This window comes from Copadichromis virginalis, linkage group LG1 (assembly GCF_057382275.1).
Source record: "Copadichromis virginalis isolate Kocher_CV1m ecotype Utaka linkage group LG1, C_Virginalis_male_GT1.1, whole genome shotgun sequence".
NCBI classification, from domain to species: domain Eukaryota; kingdom Metazoa; phylum Chordata; class Actinopteri; order Cichliformes; family Cichlidae; genus Copadichromis; species Copadichromis virginalis.
In genome coordinates, this window is record NC_140618.1 from 15699362 (window position 1) to 15717417 (window position 18056).

Here is an 18056-nt window from a genome sequence, read left to right on the forward strand (position 1 = left end):
AGTATCACATTTAAACATAAGACAGACTGAAAACAAACAAAGAGAGCAGAGAAATACTTGTTTCTTATTTATTTTCTTCCGCCGTATAAATGCATAAAATGGTTTTTAAAAAATTAACAAAAAAAAACACTTGTTTTTTTTTTAAATTAACAAATAGTACACTCTTTCACACTAAAAACATTTCAAGTATGTAGATAATGATAGCATTTTACATTACTTTTCATTTTATTTCAATGGGGCCACCATAAAGATTATTTTCTTTCATACTCCTTGTCTAGTGAATTCAATATGTACTCATTTTTCTTGCTGATATAATATTAAGGAGAGCGAATTTTCATTTCAGCTGAACTAACTGTGAATCTGAAACATTAAAAAAAACCAAGCTAAAAGTGCAGCAAGTCCACCATCCACATGTACGTGAATCCACAGTGCCTACTGACATCTGGGGAGGAGGAAACATCCATAAACTGGTGGTATAAAGCAAACAAATGCATAAAATAATCATGGCAGAAAATGGTAAATAAATGGTAAATAAATTCAATTAAAGTAATAACACATTTTCCAACTTAGAAAAAATGCATTAAAAGGTCTCTTTTAATCATGGCTTCAGTTTTATTGTTGCAACTAATATTACATTCTGCCTTTAACCCCTTAAAAGCTCTGGGAATCATTGAGCATCCCAATACAGTGGCAGGAATATTTTGACCAGAAAGACCTTTTGACCACCCATCTACATGTTTAACAGTCCAGTGAATTGTGCATTAGCAGAAACTCAGAACTCAGATCCAGAAGGGGACCATTTTTGGGGATGCTGATTAAGAAGCTCTCCCATACAGTACATAAGAGACTGAGGCCTAGATGACAGTGGTGTTTTCTCCAGTGTGTTTATGTGTGTGTGTTTTATATCTCTGGTTGGCCCTGATGTACAGGAATATTGTGGTCCTGCCCCAGATCTTCTATTGTGACTTCTGGGATTTGATGTCTCTCATATTCATCCATTTGCTTTATGGGTTCAACTTCCTTTCCTTGTACGTCCTCTTGAAGCTGAATCTCTTCATGAATCTGTTCCTTTCTCTGCTCCACTGCTCCGGCACTGTCCACGTTAGCAATAGCGTTTGATAGCTGTTCCTCCACTACTGCTTCCTGCTCCTGCTGAGGTGCATTGTTGTTGCTTGGGTCCTTTAAGGTAGAAAGTTATGATGAGGTGTTGTTTTTGCAGCCAAATATAATGAAAGTGTGAATAAAACGACATAAAGCTTTAACAGTATTAACAGTATTTCCAATACATTTGCAGTACCTGTGTGTGGGTGATTGAAGGGGAGAGCAGTTCAGATAGAGCCAGCAGACCATCCTGGTTTAGATCCTGAGTCTGTAGTAAGAAATCTACCATAGAAACCACCTGAAAGCAACATGCAAACATACACAAATATCGCCGACTGAATGAAAAAGGCCAACACCTTGTCAGTTCAAATACACACATACATAGAGTCGCTCCTGCTAACCTGCTCACTGGCCTCTGCTCCAGGTATATGATGGGAGTTAAAATCTGAGAGGAGCTTCATCATCTCCAAGCCATCTAAGAACCCACTGCGATCATAATCATAAAGGCCAAACAGGAAGAATACCTCTGGAACATAGCACAGCACAATTCACAATTATACGATCAAATAAAAAGACTTTATTAGATTCTGACTAATAAAGGCTACATTATTTGGCAATGGTGATCCTAGTCAGAACCCATCAGTGTAATATCTACTGGTAAGAGGCACTGTTTACCTTGCTCCCAGGTGGTGATTTCTGGTCCTCCTTGTCCTCTATTCTTCAGGCTTGATTGAATGTAACTCTGTCTCAAACTGTAGTACACACAACACAAAGCACAGTTTATAAAAAATGTTACAAAGCAGATTGGTAGTGCAACTGCCATGTGCTACAGACTCTTTCCACCCTTGTGCCATCTGGTAGAGGGTATAACACTCAAGCACCCTGTGCCAGACTCTTCAAGCTCCTAAACGTCTCCAAAAACTTGGACTTCACTATTTCAGTTCAGATGCACACAGACTTCTGCTCACAGAGCCTGTTTTAGCTCTTTAAATCATTTATAAGATGTTTAAAAGAAGTTAAAGATCCCCTTCAATCATGTTCAGTGATGTACAAAACATCTTGTGTCTCATGTTGTGAGAAGAGGTTAGAAGAGAAATCAATACTTCTATTAACTGCTTTAGATGGCAGCTGATCGCAGGTGACACAAGGTGAGATGCAGGGTACACCCTGGATATAAACAGACAGATAACCATAAACTTGCACAGTTAAAGGACTGACAGAGCGTGAAGTCATTAAAAGGTGGGGAGCACCAAAAAAAAGAATAAGAAAAAGGAAATTAAGGAAATTAAACAATGAGTTTCCTGACATCACTGTACACACTTTTATTAAACTTCAATTCAGCTCCGGTTCTTTTTTATTGTTAATGACTGATGAAAAATTCTGCAATGTGATTTTTTTTCAATCAATAAGAATAAACTAATTAACCTAAAATTCATGTTGCTGGACTGTGGAAGGAATTTGGGGCCAAACATATGATTTTCTTGCTGTGAAACAACAGATGTAGCCACTGCGCTACCGTGTTGCTCGGCAATGTTATTATTGACACATATATATATTTTTTAAATATATTCACCTTGCTGGAAAGAATATGAAAAATTCATCCATAGAAGTCCAGTAGCACTGTTTTGTTAAATCAAGGCTTTGAGTCTTTATATTACACTGGTTTAAGCTTCTATTACTTTTAAAATGGTTGTGAAGTGAGAAACGTTCATTGGCACATGCCTTAAACTCATATTTTAGGTACATGTGCTGTGTACTTGTATATGTAATCTTAAGTAAAGCAGATGGCAGATGTGTACTTGTAAATGTTTTCCTATATTTGTAAATAGACTCTTGACAAATAGTGAACGTGTATTAAACTGGTTACACACGCTTAATATAATAATAGAAACTTCTTTACATTCTTAACACATAACACGTCGTAGCAGTGGTTCTACCTTTCATAATCTTACATGAACTAGATGGTAACAATGACAAAATTCAGGCCAAAGGTGTTTTCTTTAGAGCACAACTGAGGTGCCTTCAACACAGCTGCTTCAATCAAAATCTGTCACAGATCATCATCAGCTATGAGTCATGAGCTTTACATGAGACTTAAAAGGGTATTAAGGCAAGATCTGGTGGTAAGAACTGAGACTACTCTCGGGGCATCATTTGTTTTAACATCTTAAACTTCATGCACTCCATCACATACCATAAATGAAGCAATGTTGCAACAGTGAGAGGTTCTAAATGCTTGAATAATCCTTTTACAAATGTTGATTCAGCACAAAGGCCTGCTTTGAGCCAACATGTATTATTTACTAAGGGTGGTGTAAATTCCAACTGCTATTCCATACAGCTAACAAGCATTTATCTGGTCTTTCATGCAATACCCTTAAGATGAAAGTATGATAGCGTGTACACATTATCTTAATCTTACCAACAAATGGAAAGAAGCTGCATCTGTCGTGTGGTTATATTTCTTCTTTTGTTCTCTGAACAATTTATTACAGGCAAGTTCAAACTATTCCAGTACAGTAGCAGCTATGTGTGGTGAGATAATATTTGCAGTATGGTGAGGAGAGCCCCATAAAGGAAATTAATGCAGCATAAATGAGCTCTTAGGTACATGTAATCTTATCATTTTATAGTACAGGCCACATCATTAGCGCGACGGAGGAGCCAAAGTCCACAGCCAAGTCAGAAAGCTGCTGTTGAGTGAAATGATTTCAGATGTTCAATAACAGCAGACTGTACATGTGCCACTCACCTGCGTTCCTCCTCTCCAGAGCCAAAGGGATTGGGTAGTGCTGCAGAAGGGGGATGGGCAGCTACTGATTCCTCCCTGTGGAATAAATAAGCAAACAAATCATTCAAAGAGCTTCTTCCTGCATCACTGCTTTTGTTTTTGGTTTAATTTCTTTATTTTGTTCTGCTAAACAGCAACAGAGTGTATCTGCTAGCCTCATATATAACATTTATATCCAATGGGAATAAGGAATAATCAATTATAGAATAAAATCAAATCAAGCAGCATATTTATGAAAGCCTGAGAATATTTATGCCTTTATATGAATTAAAAAGAAGAGAAAGTGAAACTTGATGAGAGAAGGGGCGTTACCTCTGTGTTCCTGGAAGACCTGGTGCAGCCAGGCACAGGTGTACCAGCAGGGTCAGAGACAGAACACGCGGAACCAGCTGGTCCAGGTGACACTCCAAGAGCACACCTAAAATTAAACAGCTATGTTACTATCTTTGTGCAAGCTCTTCCCAAACCATTTCATCACTGATTTTAATTCATATAAATAAGAATGGTTGAGTTTTTACAGTGCACAGAATTACTAATTCTGATTGTGTTAATGAAACTAGAGGAAACTTTTATGGGCATTGCAGTGGTCACACAATGCAGCAATTGCTGCCTTACAGAAAAAAACCCCACAAACAAACCTCACAAAAACCAGTCCCTTCAGTAATATTGCAGAGCTGCAGTCATACAGCTTTCACTCGTCACATAGATGAGAAACTTCCTGGTCCATTATGGAAAAATCATTTGAAATCTTTCTATCTATTTATAGCTCATTGCAGCCCTTTCATGCTGTCTCCATGAATCATTTCTCTGTGACTCGCCAGACCTTTTAGACCAGCAAACATTAGATTTTTGAACTAAAATTCGTTGCTGTGAGCTGAATGGCCTGTTTAAGAGATCCCAGAGATGCGCAGACTAATAACCGGCAGCTTCCTCCTCCTGTGGAGCAGCAGCGATGCTAGTCTGGCACAGCACGCAAGACTACACCATCAACTCATTGTTACTGCCTGATCACACAGCCTCCTTTAAAGGCACGTTGACATCACAGTCTTATATTAAATAAAACACATTTATAAAGAAAGCTGTGAAAGAATAGTATCGTTAACTAAGAAGCGCATCGTAACCGCTGCAGCTGATGAAAACAGCTCAAATCTCTCCTCACAGTGACAACGAGCCTACCTGTCTGCATAGTTGATGTATGAGCAGCAAAAGGCATTAATTCCGACACCTTACGGGTTCATATCTGGAGATCACCTCTATCCCGCACCGCCCTGCTCGCGCCTCCGTGTGGTCTGCACTGCGCAAAGGCGACTGCGTGCGCGCCCCCAGGCTGCCACGGAGTACAGTAGTGTGTTTTGGTCAATGACAGGGTCCACGTGGAAGAACTCAGCCGCTGTCGTGTCAGTGAGTTTGCGCAAGCTTTGTCGATCTCTTTGTGCTTCTCCGTCCGGTTTTTCCGCCACGCCTTGTCCACGTCCTCAGCGATCCCAGTCGTCGGGGTGGAGCAATCACTCACGGCGTTTATAGTCAGGGTTATTTCATGTTTCGTGTCAATGAGCCGCATTACCTCATAAAGGGCTGGCCAGACCCCAGTAAAGAGTATGTTTGTGTGGGGCGTTAAGTTAAAGCTGAAAGACGGTCTGAAGTCTGATAGTGTGGCTTTCATCGTATGAAGGGCAAATACTTTATTTTACATTGCTGCATTTGTTTTCCCAACAAACATAAAAAGGAAGTAATATATTTTATACTCCTATGCGACAGGCTTATATACCGTCTTTTGCAATAACTGCCAATTGTTGTTTCAGCATCCATAGATAAACTTGATCCAGTCAACATGTGGTTAAATGTCTTAGTGTTTGGGTATTGGCAATTGTTTTATTTCCAGGCTTAGTGCAGCTTTATCCAACAACAAAACACACACCTCCAAATACTGTGTAAAATTAGGAAACCAGCTTTATTGCATATTTCTGTTTAAAACCTTACACACATCAAGCAAGACACAGTATAAGCCACACTATTCACTGCACTCCTGGTATTTGACCACAAGATGTCACTGCAACATTTTATTTTAATTGATTCTTATGATCCTGATGTGATACTTATGATATATAATATTAATAGGCTATTAAACATCATGATGAAGGAGAGGTATTAAGGTATTAATAAAAAAAAAGATGTATTAACGTAGTGTAAAAAATAAAAACATTATATATTTTTTAACCCCTGCTTTTATTCAGACATGTTCAGAGTTGATATTATGGGAGGATGCTGAAGATGAAAACAGGAAAGTGGAGGTTTATGGATGTGGTGACAACGTGCAGGTGGTCAGGTGGTTGGTGCTGTGAAGATGGAAACAGATCATCTCTTCATCCTTAAGAGGAGCAGCTGTTCAGAACCCCACCCCCACCCCAAAGCGCGCGCGCACACACACACACAGGTCAAGGTAAGTTAAGCAATCTGTATTAGCTGTGGGGTGTTATTGAATACATATGCCATCCATCCATCCATCCATTCGCTTCCGCTTATCCTTTTCAGGGTCGCGGGGGGCGCTGGAGCCTATCCCAGCTGTCATGGGGCGAGAGGCGGGGTACACCCTGGACAGGTCGCCAGTCTGTCGCAGGGCCAACACACAGGGACAGACAACCATTCGTACTCACATTCACTCGCACATTCAAACCTAGTGGCAATTTGGATTATCCAATTAACCTATCCCCACAAGTTGCATGTCTTTGGACAGTGGGAGGAAGCCGGAGTACCCGGAGGGAACCCACGCAAACACGGGGAGAACATGCAAACTCCACACAGAAAGACTGATGATGGAATTGAACTCAGGACCTTCTTGCTGTGCAGCAACAGTGCTAACCACCGTGCTCCCCAAAACATATGCCTTCAATGTTAAAATGGAATTTCCAGATGTTTTGAATGATGTATTTTGCATTTAACCATCAGTTATTGTTCATCTCTGGCTCTCTCTCACAGTGTGTGTATTGCCCTGTCTTCCTTCTGAGTTTTCCTGAGTTTTTCCTTCCTATTGTCACCAAGTGCTTGCTCATAAGGGGTTGCCCGATTGTTGGGATTTTCAATCATTGTAGGTTCTTTACTTTACTATGTAAAAATGACTGTTGTTGTGATTTGGTGCTATGTACATAAATTTAAATGAAATTTGTTATTGTGTTTATTGACCTTTAAAACAACTACTTTATTACAAAATAGAGCAATATGGATTACTAACCAGTTAAGATCACACTGTTTAGTGTGATCTCAGGTGCACAATGAACCCACGCACCTCCTGTTCAAAGCATCTATTTCTGAAGTTAATACTCAATCAGGAGAAACTTGGCATAAAATTAGGACATCCTGGCAAAGAGCGACATCTAAAATAGTTTTTTTTCTAGACAGTACGTCATCTGAGGGGCTGCATCAAGGCCCAGTGTACGATCTACGGATTATTATTGAATTATTAAAAGCAACTCTAGTACCATCCAAGAATAATGTATGGAACTGGAAATGGGGAAATAGGTGTTCTTTGGAAAAAACAATATTAGTGGAAATCTGTTCTATTTCAGGCAGGATATAATTGATATAATTTGTTGAAAATACAGTGGAAACACTTTGAAGGTTTGATGAGCTGCACAACTACATCACCCACTTTTAACCTGTAATTAATCCCAGTGGGTTAAGATGCTAAAATTAGATTCATATATTATATTCATTTATCGCCCTAATATTTTGTGTGTCAATCATCCTTTGAGATGTTACACTTAAACGTCTCAACAGCTGGTTAGCCACACACGTCTGCTTGTTTCCATAATCCATTCGCTTCCGCTTATCCTTTTCAGGGTCGCGGGGGGCGCTGGAGCCTATCCCAGCTGTCATAGGGCGAGAGGCGGGGTACACCCTGGACAGGTCGCCAGTCTGTCGCAGGGCCAACACACAGGGACAGACAACCATTCGCACTCACATTCATTCACACATTCACACCTAGTGGCAATTTGGATTTTCCAATTAACCTATCCCCACAAGCTGCATGTCTTTGGACGGTGGGAGGAAGCCGGAGTACCCGTCTGCTTGTTTGCTCAGATGTAATTGGGTTGTGGTCTTACTCAACTGAAGGACGGGATGATTACACATGGAAATGCCCTCATACAAACAAACATTCCCACACCACCGGGATGTTCATTGATCTTTAAGGAGAAATCCATCTTTCTGAGGCTTTGACTATGTGGTTGAAGGACAGTATCAACCCCCTTTAGCTATTTATGCACATGTATGGAGCCTACAATGTGGCTTTGGGTCAAAACATCTGCAATATTGGCCATCTTATTTAGACGAATGCATTTGAGGGCCAATGCAAACTCTATATAGATGTGATTAATTACTAAGATAATTATGTAAGTGGTCATGTTTGCAAAGCTGCATGTTTTGACCACATAATAGGAAAACATTATCTTCTGTACATCTGTGTAAGGCCTCTGTAAGAAATGCTTCATAGCTTGAAGTATTTATATCGTATTTAAAAATACAAATTTCAGTCTCCATCACAACACACACACACACACACACACACACACACACACACACACACACACACACACACACACACACACACACACACACACACACACACAGAGTCCTAAATATAAAAGCAGCTAAAGTTTGTTCAAGTGGATTTTAGACACGAGAAACTCGCAAGCTTCCAGACTCGGAGAGAAAAAACAAATCTTCAAACAGAAACAAAACACACTCAATCATATGCAGTTACACACATATTAACAAAGGTCAAAAGGGTAAGTATTTGGTATTCCAGTGAAAGGGTGAGTGGAAAAGACCAGCCATAACATTACATAACCAGACTTAAAGCAGTCATAGTCATGTAAGCACATAAATAAGCTCCAACATCTCGTGACCCACTGAGTGGCTTAGCACCGTAGTAGCTCGTTATTTCACAGCTGGTTGGTACACAAACATCCCTCTGACACTCACTTACAGGAAGAGAGATTAGTGTATAATTGTTACCATGAGCTGCTGAACAGTATCTGTGTGCATGCGTGTAATTGTAATGCAATTCAGTGAGAAAGCACGTTTTATATATGTGGCAGACAGGCTGTGTTGTTGCTCTTACACCACAGAGATGGTGTTGGTGATCTTATTGTTAACACGAGTCTCCCATTCTCACTCTGCGCATTCTTTGGCTGAATAGAAAATGCATGAGTAAAAGAGTAACAAGCCCTACTGCCCAGTGCTGCTGTGTATCTGTGTCGTGACTTAGGGAAGCTGTTTGCTGTTCACAGCAGTGGCACTTACTTACTAACAAAGCAATATTTCTATATCTGTGTGATCTATTTCTATCTCTGCTCATCTTTTTAAATTGTGTTTCAAGTTTTTTTTTTGCAATATCAGCCGCCATTTTTCCCCTTCATATATATATTTACATATTTCACACTTCACAGAGAGGTTTTGGTGTAATTTATTGGAGGTAATAACTTTGAGTATACAGGATACAGAGTCTTTGGTGCCAAAGAAAAACGATTACAGGTCACCAGAGAACTTCAATCTATACACCTAAAAACCACAAACCAGGTGAGAAATTTGGGTGTAGTGATGGATGCAGACCTAAACTTAGAAAAACACATTAAGACAATAACAAAGTTAGCTTACTATCACCTCAAGAATATTTCAAGGATAAAAGATCTGATGTCTCAACAGGACCTGGAAAAACTAGTCCATGCATTCATCTTTAGTAGGCTTGATTACTGTAACAGCATCTTTACAGGTCTACCTAAAAAATCAGTCAGACAACTACAGCTCATTCAGAACTCTGCTGCTCGAGTCCTCACTAAGACCAAAAAAGTGGACCACATCAGTCCAGCTCTGAGGTCCTTACACTGGCTGCCTGTCCATCAGAGGACAGACTTTAAAGTTCTGATGCTGGTCTATAAAGCTCTGAATGGTTTAGGACCAAAATACATCAATGACCTCCTGACCCAGTATGAACCTTCCAGATCCCTCAGGTCATCTGGATCCGGTCTTTTATCAGTTCCCAGAGTCAGAACCAGACACGGAGAAGCTCCATTCAGCTTTTATGCTCCTTATATCTGGAACAAACTCCCAGAAAGCCTCAGATCAGCTGAAACACTCAGTTTATTTAAATCCAGGTTGAAGACTCACTTATTCTCAGCTGCATTTGAATAAAGCACCAAATCCACACTTTAAGCTTAAATTTCAAAACTTACATTTTAACTACTGATTTTATCTACTGTTCTGATTTTATCTGTTTTGATTTTTGATTTTATATACTGTTTTGTTTGTTTGTTTGTTTGTTTGTTAGTTAGTTAGTTAGTTTGCTTGTTTTAATCAATTTTAAATCGTGCTTTTTATTCGTTTTTGTTTCTAATGTCTCTGTAAAGCACTTTGAATCACCCTGTTGTTTATACAAGTTTATACAAATAAACTTGCCTTGCCTGCTAAACCTGTGAGCTAAACCAGCACCTGATCAACAATTCCCTGATGAAGGTTAATACTGAATTCAGTCTCTCTTAAAACGAGTTTCTGTGACTGAGAGTGTCCTTATTTCGCTTCAGTCATATGCTCACTGTACTTTGTTTCTTCTTCTAGTTTTCATTCTGAGTTGACTTTTAAACCCATTAGATGACATTAAGATGAATAAACGTCTTTTGTGACAATTTGCCCCTAAAGCAGCGTTTAAGACTGAAACCACCCCAGTAACTGAACCCCCCTCTTCATTCCCCCCCCCCCCCCCCCCCTCTTATTTTGACTGAAAACACAAGGTAAACTTAAGAGGCCACAGATTATTTTTAAGACGCTCCATAATGAAAGAATCTGAATTTGGTTGTGTACACTCACATAATTTGAGATGCTGCTTTTTTCCCTCAGAGAAAAAACTGACATGTCGCAGTAATAAAAGCTCAGGTGCAACTGGCGCAATTACTGATGATCAAATTACCTTATTTTCTTTTCACAGTTGTGGTATTGTTGATGCTGACTCACTGTACCACTTCAATGTCACTTCACTTAACACCTGTGCTGTTTTTACTGTGCTGTGAGTCTGTTACGTAATGCCACCAGTCGTTATGCTTTAAGAAGAATTATCTGCAGCGAGTCTCACAGGAAAGTCAGCCCAGCGAAGTGCTCCCACACGCTGCCGGCAGAGTAAATAAAACACCTGTGTGGGTCCAAATGTAAATATAAGTGTACACGTTCTCTGTTCTCTTTCCTCCAAACAAATCTGTGGCTGTGTATGACCTCGTGTGTTATCACATGAAGGTGAGTACTGCGGCTCTTTTAACCACACGGTTCTATTTTTAACACAAAATGTTTCTCTTGTGTGTACTTTGATCGCCATCCCTGTAAAAGCAGATGGCAATGCTGCATTTTCTCTCGCTCTCCTCACCCGTCCTGCCCCCATATCCTCTCATAGCTTCTCTTTCTGCATTCTCTAGTTTTCAGCTGTAACACTCAGTTAACCAACTCTTGTTTCATTTAAAGCTAGATTTATTTATTGACTAATTTTTATTTATTTTTTATTGAATAACATCTGAGAATGAAGAGGGGAGGAAACAAAAAGTATTTGCTTATTCAGTTATTTGCACAAAGTGAATCTAAATTAATAATGAGATGTAAGGAGAATAAAGAAAAAGTGATGACAGGAGAAGGAAAACTGTATAAAGAGTAAAGACACAAGCGGCACTTTAGAACTGGAAACTCTATATAGTGTTGTAGTTATGTCAGTGATGGAGCCCAGTGTCCAAATAATGTTATTAAAGTAATCTCTTTACAAGAACAATCAGGTAACTAAAACCTCAATTCCCAAGAAATTCGCGTGAAAGCAATGCTTTCCAAATCTTATAAACCCATATTTTATTTATAATAGAGCACAGAGAACACATCTAATATTTACACTGAGACATTTAACAACTTCATGGAAAATCTGATTTTGATTGTAGCAGCATGTCTCAGAAAAGTTGCGACAGGAGGCAACAAAAGGCTGGAAAAGTAAGCAGACTTAAAAAGAAACAGCTGGAGGAAAGACTAAATAGTTTAATTGGCAACAAGTCGGTAACATCATTGGGTATAAAAAAAGAACATCTCAGAGAGGCACAGTTCCTCAGAAGTAAAGGTAGGCTGAGTTTCAGAAGTCTGCAAAAAACAAATCTACAAGCTGTCAGATAATTTCACAATAATGTTCTTCAGTGTAAAAATGAGAAGAGCTGGAATATCTCATCATCTGCAGCACAAAATCATCAAAAATGTCATATTTTCTATGGAAATCACTGCATGGACTCAGACTCTGCGTAAAGCACGTTGCAATATTACATAGCAAAGACGTGGCCATATGGACCAAAGCTATTTTTTAGAGCAACATGTGTTCCCATCTGGACAATATTTATTTCAGGAAAGGCCTTCCTTGCATACTTCAGGAATATGATTTTAAACCACACACTGCATCTATTACAGGAGTGTGGGAGCTGATCTGGAAGCTAAAACAGTTGCAAATCAATGCATGATGGTTTTAGTTACAATTTAAACAGAACCCAAATTTTGAGGGAATTGGAGTTGAACACAACCAACATCCAGCAGGAAAAAATATTATTTATTTTTTATCTACTTAAAGAAATAATCTGGCTTCAGTTCTCTCAAGTTCATTAAATTCAAGAGATATATAGTTTTGTGAACAAATCAATATAAAAGTCACGGCTTTAGCATCACTGACAACCCATCTACAGTTGGGAGTGGGGTCAGATTTTGCTAAACATGTGAATATTCTGAAACTAGAAGATCTGAACAATGAACTTTAATGAAGTGCAGACATTAGAGATGAGTTAATAATGGTTTTAATTTTTCAGCTAAAGTTGTACTGAACATTGATCTTGGATGGTAACTTCCGAGGGAGAAGAGAAGTTCTGTGGTAATGCTCCTGTGGACTTGGTGATGTGCGGTCTGTGTGATGTAACTGCAAAATATACAGTTTCCCTTTCAAATTTGACAAAATTACCTGTTGTTTTCTGACGGCTGTTCTCACTTCCCAGCAGCAAGTCACGCAACAGCATGAGTCTGTTTGTCTTTAGCATAACCCAAGTGTAATCAAATGCATACTCACACGAGCACGTGCACTGGCAGACACGCATGTCCCCTTCAGAAGCCTTTCCTCCATTCAGTTATGTAACAAGGATTAGGTTCCACTATTTTGGGGCCCCCAACCATCCAAACTGAGTGAACTATTTTTAACCCTGGACCCCAGTGTAATATCAACAGATGCTTACCACAATAACAACTACATTAACAGTCACTGCTGCTTATGTAGACATGTCCTCCTAACAATATTCGCTGCACGGGCTTCCCACAACAACATCAACCATTGTCACTTCATGGATAACAGCTCAGAACCTCTCTGAGGCACCATCTAGAAATGCTTTAGGCCGATCTGCAAGACTCTTTTTACTTCTTGGAGCTGAAACCTTTTGCTGAGGGATGTTGTTTAATCAATATCGTACAGTAGAAAGTGGTTACAAGTGACAATCGGTGAGCAGAAATGTGCTTCATGCCAAGAAAGAGGACTACAGAGAACTATGTTTGCTTTGAGAGTGTTGATGCAGAAGTACAGCACTGAGCGCGTTCTTGTCTGTAGTAGTGATGGACAGGTTGACAGATGAGGTCAGGCAGCAGTTTAGTGGACGATGATGTTCGCAGACAGAATTGTGAGAGAAGGCTGGACAGGTGATGGTATGTGCCGGAGAGAAGAGGAATGACAGTCAGTAGAGGTGAGAGGATATACGTGTGTGAATGAGAGGAAGACAGATGAAAAAGAGAGTGCAGGCAGGGTGGAGTAGATGGTGGTGAGTGTAAGAGGTGATTAGTGACAGATGGATAGTGTGAAAGGGATGGTAGTGAGACCTGTTTATAATGTGTGGTTTAAAGACAATTGTATGAACAGAAAGACAAGAGGCACAGCTGGAGGTAGTAAGAGTTTCTTTAGGAGAGCCCAAAATAAATAAGATTAGAAATGAGTACATCAGAGGTACACCTCTAACTCTCATCCATCACCTCTTGTACACAATTGTTGGTACTGTTTCAGCCTTTGGCTCACTCTGGTCATGTCTAACTGAAATGAAAGAAGTTAAATGATTAAATAAAATGTTTTGTTTCTTTTCTAGTGTTTTCACATTCTATACCTGTTGAATTCTACAGTCTGAATTCTGCATCCTGTATTGTTAGTTTTCATGTTTCACTGTTAATTAACTACTCTTCCATTAATTTAGCATAGAATAGAATAGAATAGAATAGAATAGAATAACTGTATTATCCATATCGTGGAGCATTGTATTTGGTTCCCCAAGCCATAAACAAATCAATCAAATCACTTCACATTACCCTACATTCATACAGACACACATACAAAAATTCAATACAACAACAATAAAAACTTCCCTTGTTACTGATTGGCTGCCCGACCATCATTCAGTTCACCCATGTTTGATGGGCTCCACCTGTGTATCCTTTTACAATCAGCCCACAGTGTGTGCAGTTGGGTGCAGTCAAATGGTCCAAAAACGTACCCGCTACACCCTTTTCCTAATCACTTTCTCTTAACTTGGCCCTTATTAAGAGGTCACGGGAAGCTTTGAAGCTTTAATGTGATGGCAGATGTCTGCAGCATTGACATTACACTGTCCACAAGATGAGTTAAAATCATCACAGTGCGTTCTTACTGTGCTGTTTCTGCAAGTCATTTGAAGGACAGCAGTAGAAAAATAAATGTGAAAAGCTGGAACTAAAGCTGGAAGTAAATTATCCTTTAAAATTGAATATCCCAATTTTTTTTATTTTTCCCTGCCAGGTGAGAATGAGCTGTGAGCTCATTTCCTTCTCTTTGTTTAGGATTTTTATGACCAATGTAAAATTCCTTAGGAACATTACTTATCCCTGGTGGCACAAAGAGGAAAATTAATTCATGATATTCCTAAAGGCTAGCAATACAACAATAAACCTTATTAATGCAAACTGAACTATAGCCTACCCTAAACACACTTTAATCAAATAATATATATCTTAAGCTTGATATGGAGAGTTTCTATAAATCTATGTTCTTCATGCAAGGCAACAACTCGATAGGAAGCAGATTTTATCACAGTACTTCTTTTCACACAACACTTCTGAGCTGAAAGTTCAAAGCATATCAGCAGGTTATGGAAATGTCATGTTTGTGGTCTGTGTTCATGAATGGACAGATGGTGAGTGTTATGATTTATGGGATGGAATGATCTCATTTCCTTTTATAAAGGATGATCTACTGTATTCTCTACTAAAGGAGGTAATAAAGGAAGCACTGAAGCACCTTTCCTTACTATTTACAGAATCTCTCATGGTCGTCACACAGATACTACCACGTCCTTTCCGTTAATTAGGAACCTTCCAATGGAAAACTGACTGATTTCAACACAAACATAATCTTGAGTTTCCCTTTGTCTGCTTATTTGTATGTTTCCCTTGTGCTCTACTGGTGGATTTGCTGGTGACTTTTACCTCTTTGGATTTTCTTTCCTCAATTGTGAGCTCATTTTTCCTGCCTCTGTATCCTGATCGATCCTTTTCCCACAACCACCTTCCAAAACAGGTTCGATAGTTTGGTTCAGGTAATGGAAGCTGGTGTTTTTGCAATTCAGGAAAAACTGTGTAGCCCAAAATGCTGTTTATAATGTGAAGAGTTGCACCGACATTATTTATCAATTTTAAGTGAGGTAGATGTTACTTTGTTTTGGGAGTGGTCTAATTTTAGGAATAACTAATTAATAGACTTCCACACTCCTACCACAGGAGTGTAGCATTCAAACCAACTTCAATTTACTTAAGAATGCCAATAGCAGTCATTCAAGACTAATGTGACACAGAGAAAACATTTAGAACAAAATTGATGTAACATACTACTTCTTTTAATTGAAGTAGTTATTTAATTAATGATTTCACTCTTCTTTTATTTGGTTTTTATTTATATCTCATGTAATTTTATTTTACAGTTCCAATGTACAGCACTTTGTGTCAGCTGTGGTTGTTTTAAAGTGCTTTATAAATAAAGTTGATGATGATGATGACTGGCAGATCTGGACAAAATGTTTGCATCCTGCAAGTTAAAGGTTTTGTGTGACTTGCACTGCACACTCATACAAACACTAACATACACAGGACAGCTCCATACTATGAGTTTGTTTGAAATAGTTGCTGTCACATTCCACAAGCTAATTCCTCTGGGTTTCACATCAACCAGAGGAAGCACTTCACACACACACACACACACACACACACACACACACACACACACACACACACACACACACACACACACACAAGGGGCTGTTCCGCTTTAGGGACATTTAATTGCAAACTTTGGTCCAATCACCACATGATGTCCTGAGGACCCAGGGTCATTTCTCCACAGGCAACTGAGAGGGCACCACACTGTCACGACCAATCACCTTAAATACTTCCTCACAAACATACAGTATGTTTATGTCAGCCCACTTACTGTTCTGCACAGTACCTACACAGGCTGTGTCATGCACAGTGGCACACACACGTACACATGTGACCTTCACTTACTAACACAACTTAAGAACACGTGCAAGACAAAAAGGATGAAGTAGTAATGGAGCGTGTAGCTTAATACCTTTTTAATATCTCCCTTTCTTGTCCAATGTTCTCTACCTTTTCTTCTACTTTCTCCCTTGTTTTTTTAGCTGAATCAGGCTAATTTAAGAAATCTCTGTCTATATTTATGTTCTTTGCGTCGTTAGTTCTGTCTCGGGTGTATTGGTGCAGACCCAAGTGCTGAATTTGTCAATGAATTCATTCACTTTCACTTAACCTAGAATTCTAACTTTGACCAGGTCTTAACCCTCAAACAGGGTGTGAAAGTGTAAAAGTTGCATGCGTTACTTCAAATTCAAGTTATTGATTACTAAAAGTTATTATTGCTAAAGGTGGATTTACAAGCTACTGAATAATGGAGTGTTTTTAACTTTTCACAGTCTGTTGAAAACTTTTTTCACAAGTTTGTCAGATTTCATTTTTGTCATCAATGTGTTCCTGTCATAATCTGTTCTGCATCGCCACATTTTAAACAGACATGATCACACACATGTGTATCCTTTCAGCTGTCCTCTTTTCAGATCATTGAATTTCTTTTATGCGTTTTATAGAAATTATACATAAAAAAAGTAACCTGGCCTACACTCTCCATGAGCAGGCTGTGCATTAGTACAAAAACAGCAATGACTCTTTTTTGTACAGTATTATTACAGCAGTACTTTTTAACATTACCAAAAGACTAAATGCTACAAAAAGGAACCAAGCGGAATCTTATTTAAATAAATAAACTATTCAGGTCATAATATAAATAAGCTCGTTTCAGTTTTCTCTACACAAATCATATTGATACTCAAGTTCTACTTCACATTTTTAGCTGGTTAGCAAAACCCACAAAATATTATGGAGCTAAAATCTGATTGTGTTTAACGACTGGAAGTTAGAGGTCACCATTTCCAATTAAGCGTGTTTAATTTTAGACTGATGGAGAAAGATATCATCTGAACACAATTAAAAAATTACAAGTGTTGCGTGAAGTTGTTGTTTTTTCCTTGTTAATTCCATAATTAAAGGTCTTCATGATTCCTCGTGTTTCACGATCCGCAAAATTGTAAAACTAACAACAATTAATTGAAAAATGCTATTTCAACAGGATCTTGTTTCCACATCAGCAGAGAGCGAGTTATTAGCAAGTTCATTGAGACAAGACTTAATTCCATAGCAGGAGAATATTTGCATTTGTATTATTTTTACCCTTCAGACAGACTGCATATCAGTAACAACAAACAAAATGGTAAAATGAGCTAAAGTGAGACGCCTATATTTGGTCACAGCTATGCAAATTGGCTGTGACTAAGCATCGGCATCCCTGATTATCAGACATCAGACTGACTCCTATCATTATTTTATCATCAATTTCTAAATATTCGGCTGCAGCACGAGACACAACTCACAGATAATCAGACACACAGGCACGTAAGACGCAACTGAAATAATATTTCTATCAAGCCGTGATCATCAGTACCACCCTGCAGCAGACTTATAAATTAACTGACAAAAAGAAAATATG

The 18056-nt window shown here is 38.9% G+C and overlaps 1 protein-coding gene across 1 annotated transcript; it reads right to left on the minus strand.

Moving 5' to 3' along the window:
* Nucleotides 1-54: 54 nt before the first annotated feature.
* cgref1 (cell growth regulator with EF-hand domain 1) lies at nucleotides 55-5364 on the minus strand. The gene is made up of 7 exons (XM_085452410.1): nucleotides 5069-5364; nucleotides 4205-4310; nucleotides 3854-3928; nucleotides 1777-1853; nucleotides 1503-1627; nucleotides 1298-1399; nucleotides 55-1179 (listed from the first exon to the last, which is right to left on the minus strand). The coding sequence occupies exons 1-7, from the start codon at nucleotides 5103-5105 to the stop codon at nucleotides 901-903; spliced, it is 801 nt and encodes a 266-aa protein (XP_085308536.1). The 5' UTR covers nucleotides 5106-5364; the 3' UTR covers nucleotides 55-900.
* Nucleotides 5365-18056: the final 12692 nt, after the last annotated feature.

Bases quoted from the DNA above. Each gene is read 5' to 3' on its own strand.
- cgref1 (XM_085452410.1), bottom strand. From the start codon at position 5,105: ATGCCTTTTGCTGCTCATACATCAACTATGCAGACAG. The intron at 1,854-3,853 runs GTGAGTGGCACA...TGTGTACTACAG, and splicing joins TCTGGAGAGGAGGAACGCAG to TTTGAGACAGAGTTACATTC. The intron at 1,400-1,502 runs GTTAGCAGGAGC...TGTTGCTTTCAG, and splicing joins GAGCAGAGGCCAGTGAGCAG to GTGGTTTCTATGGTAGATTT.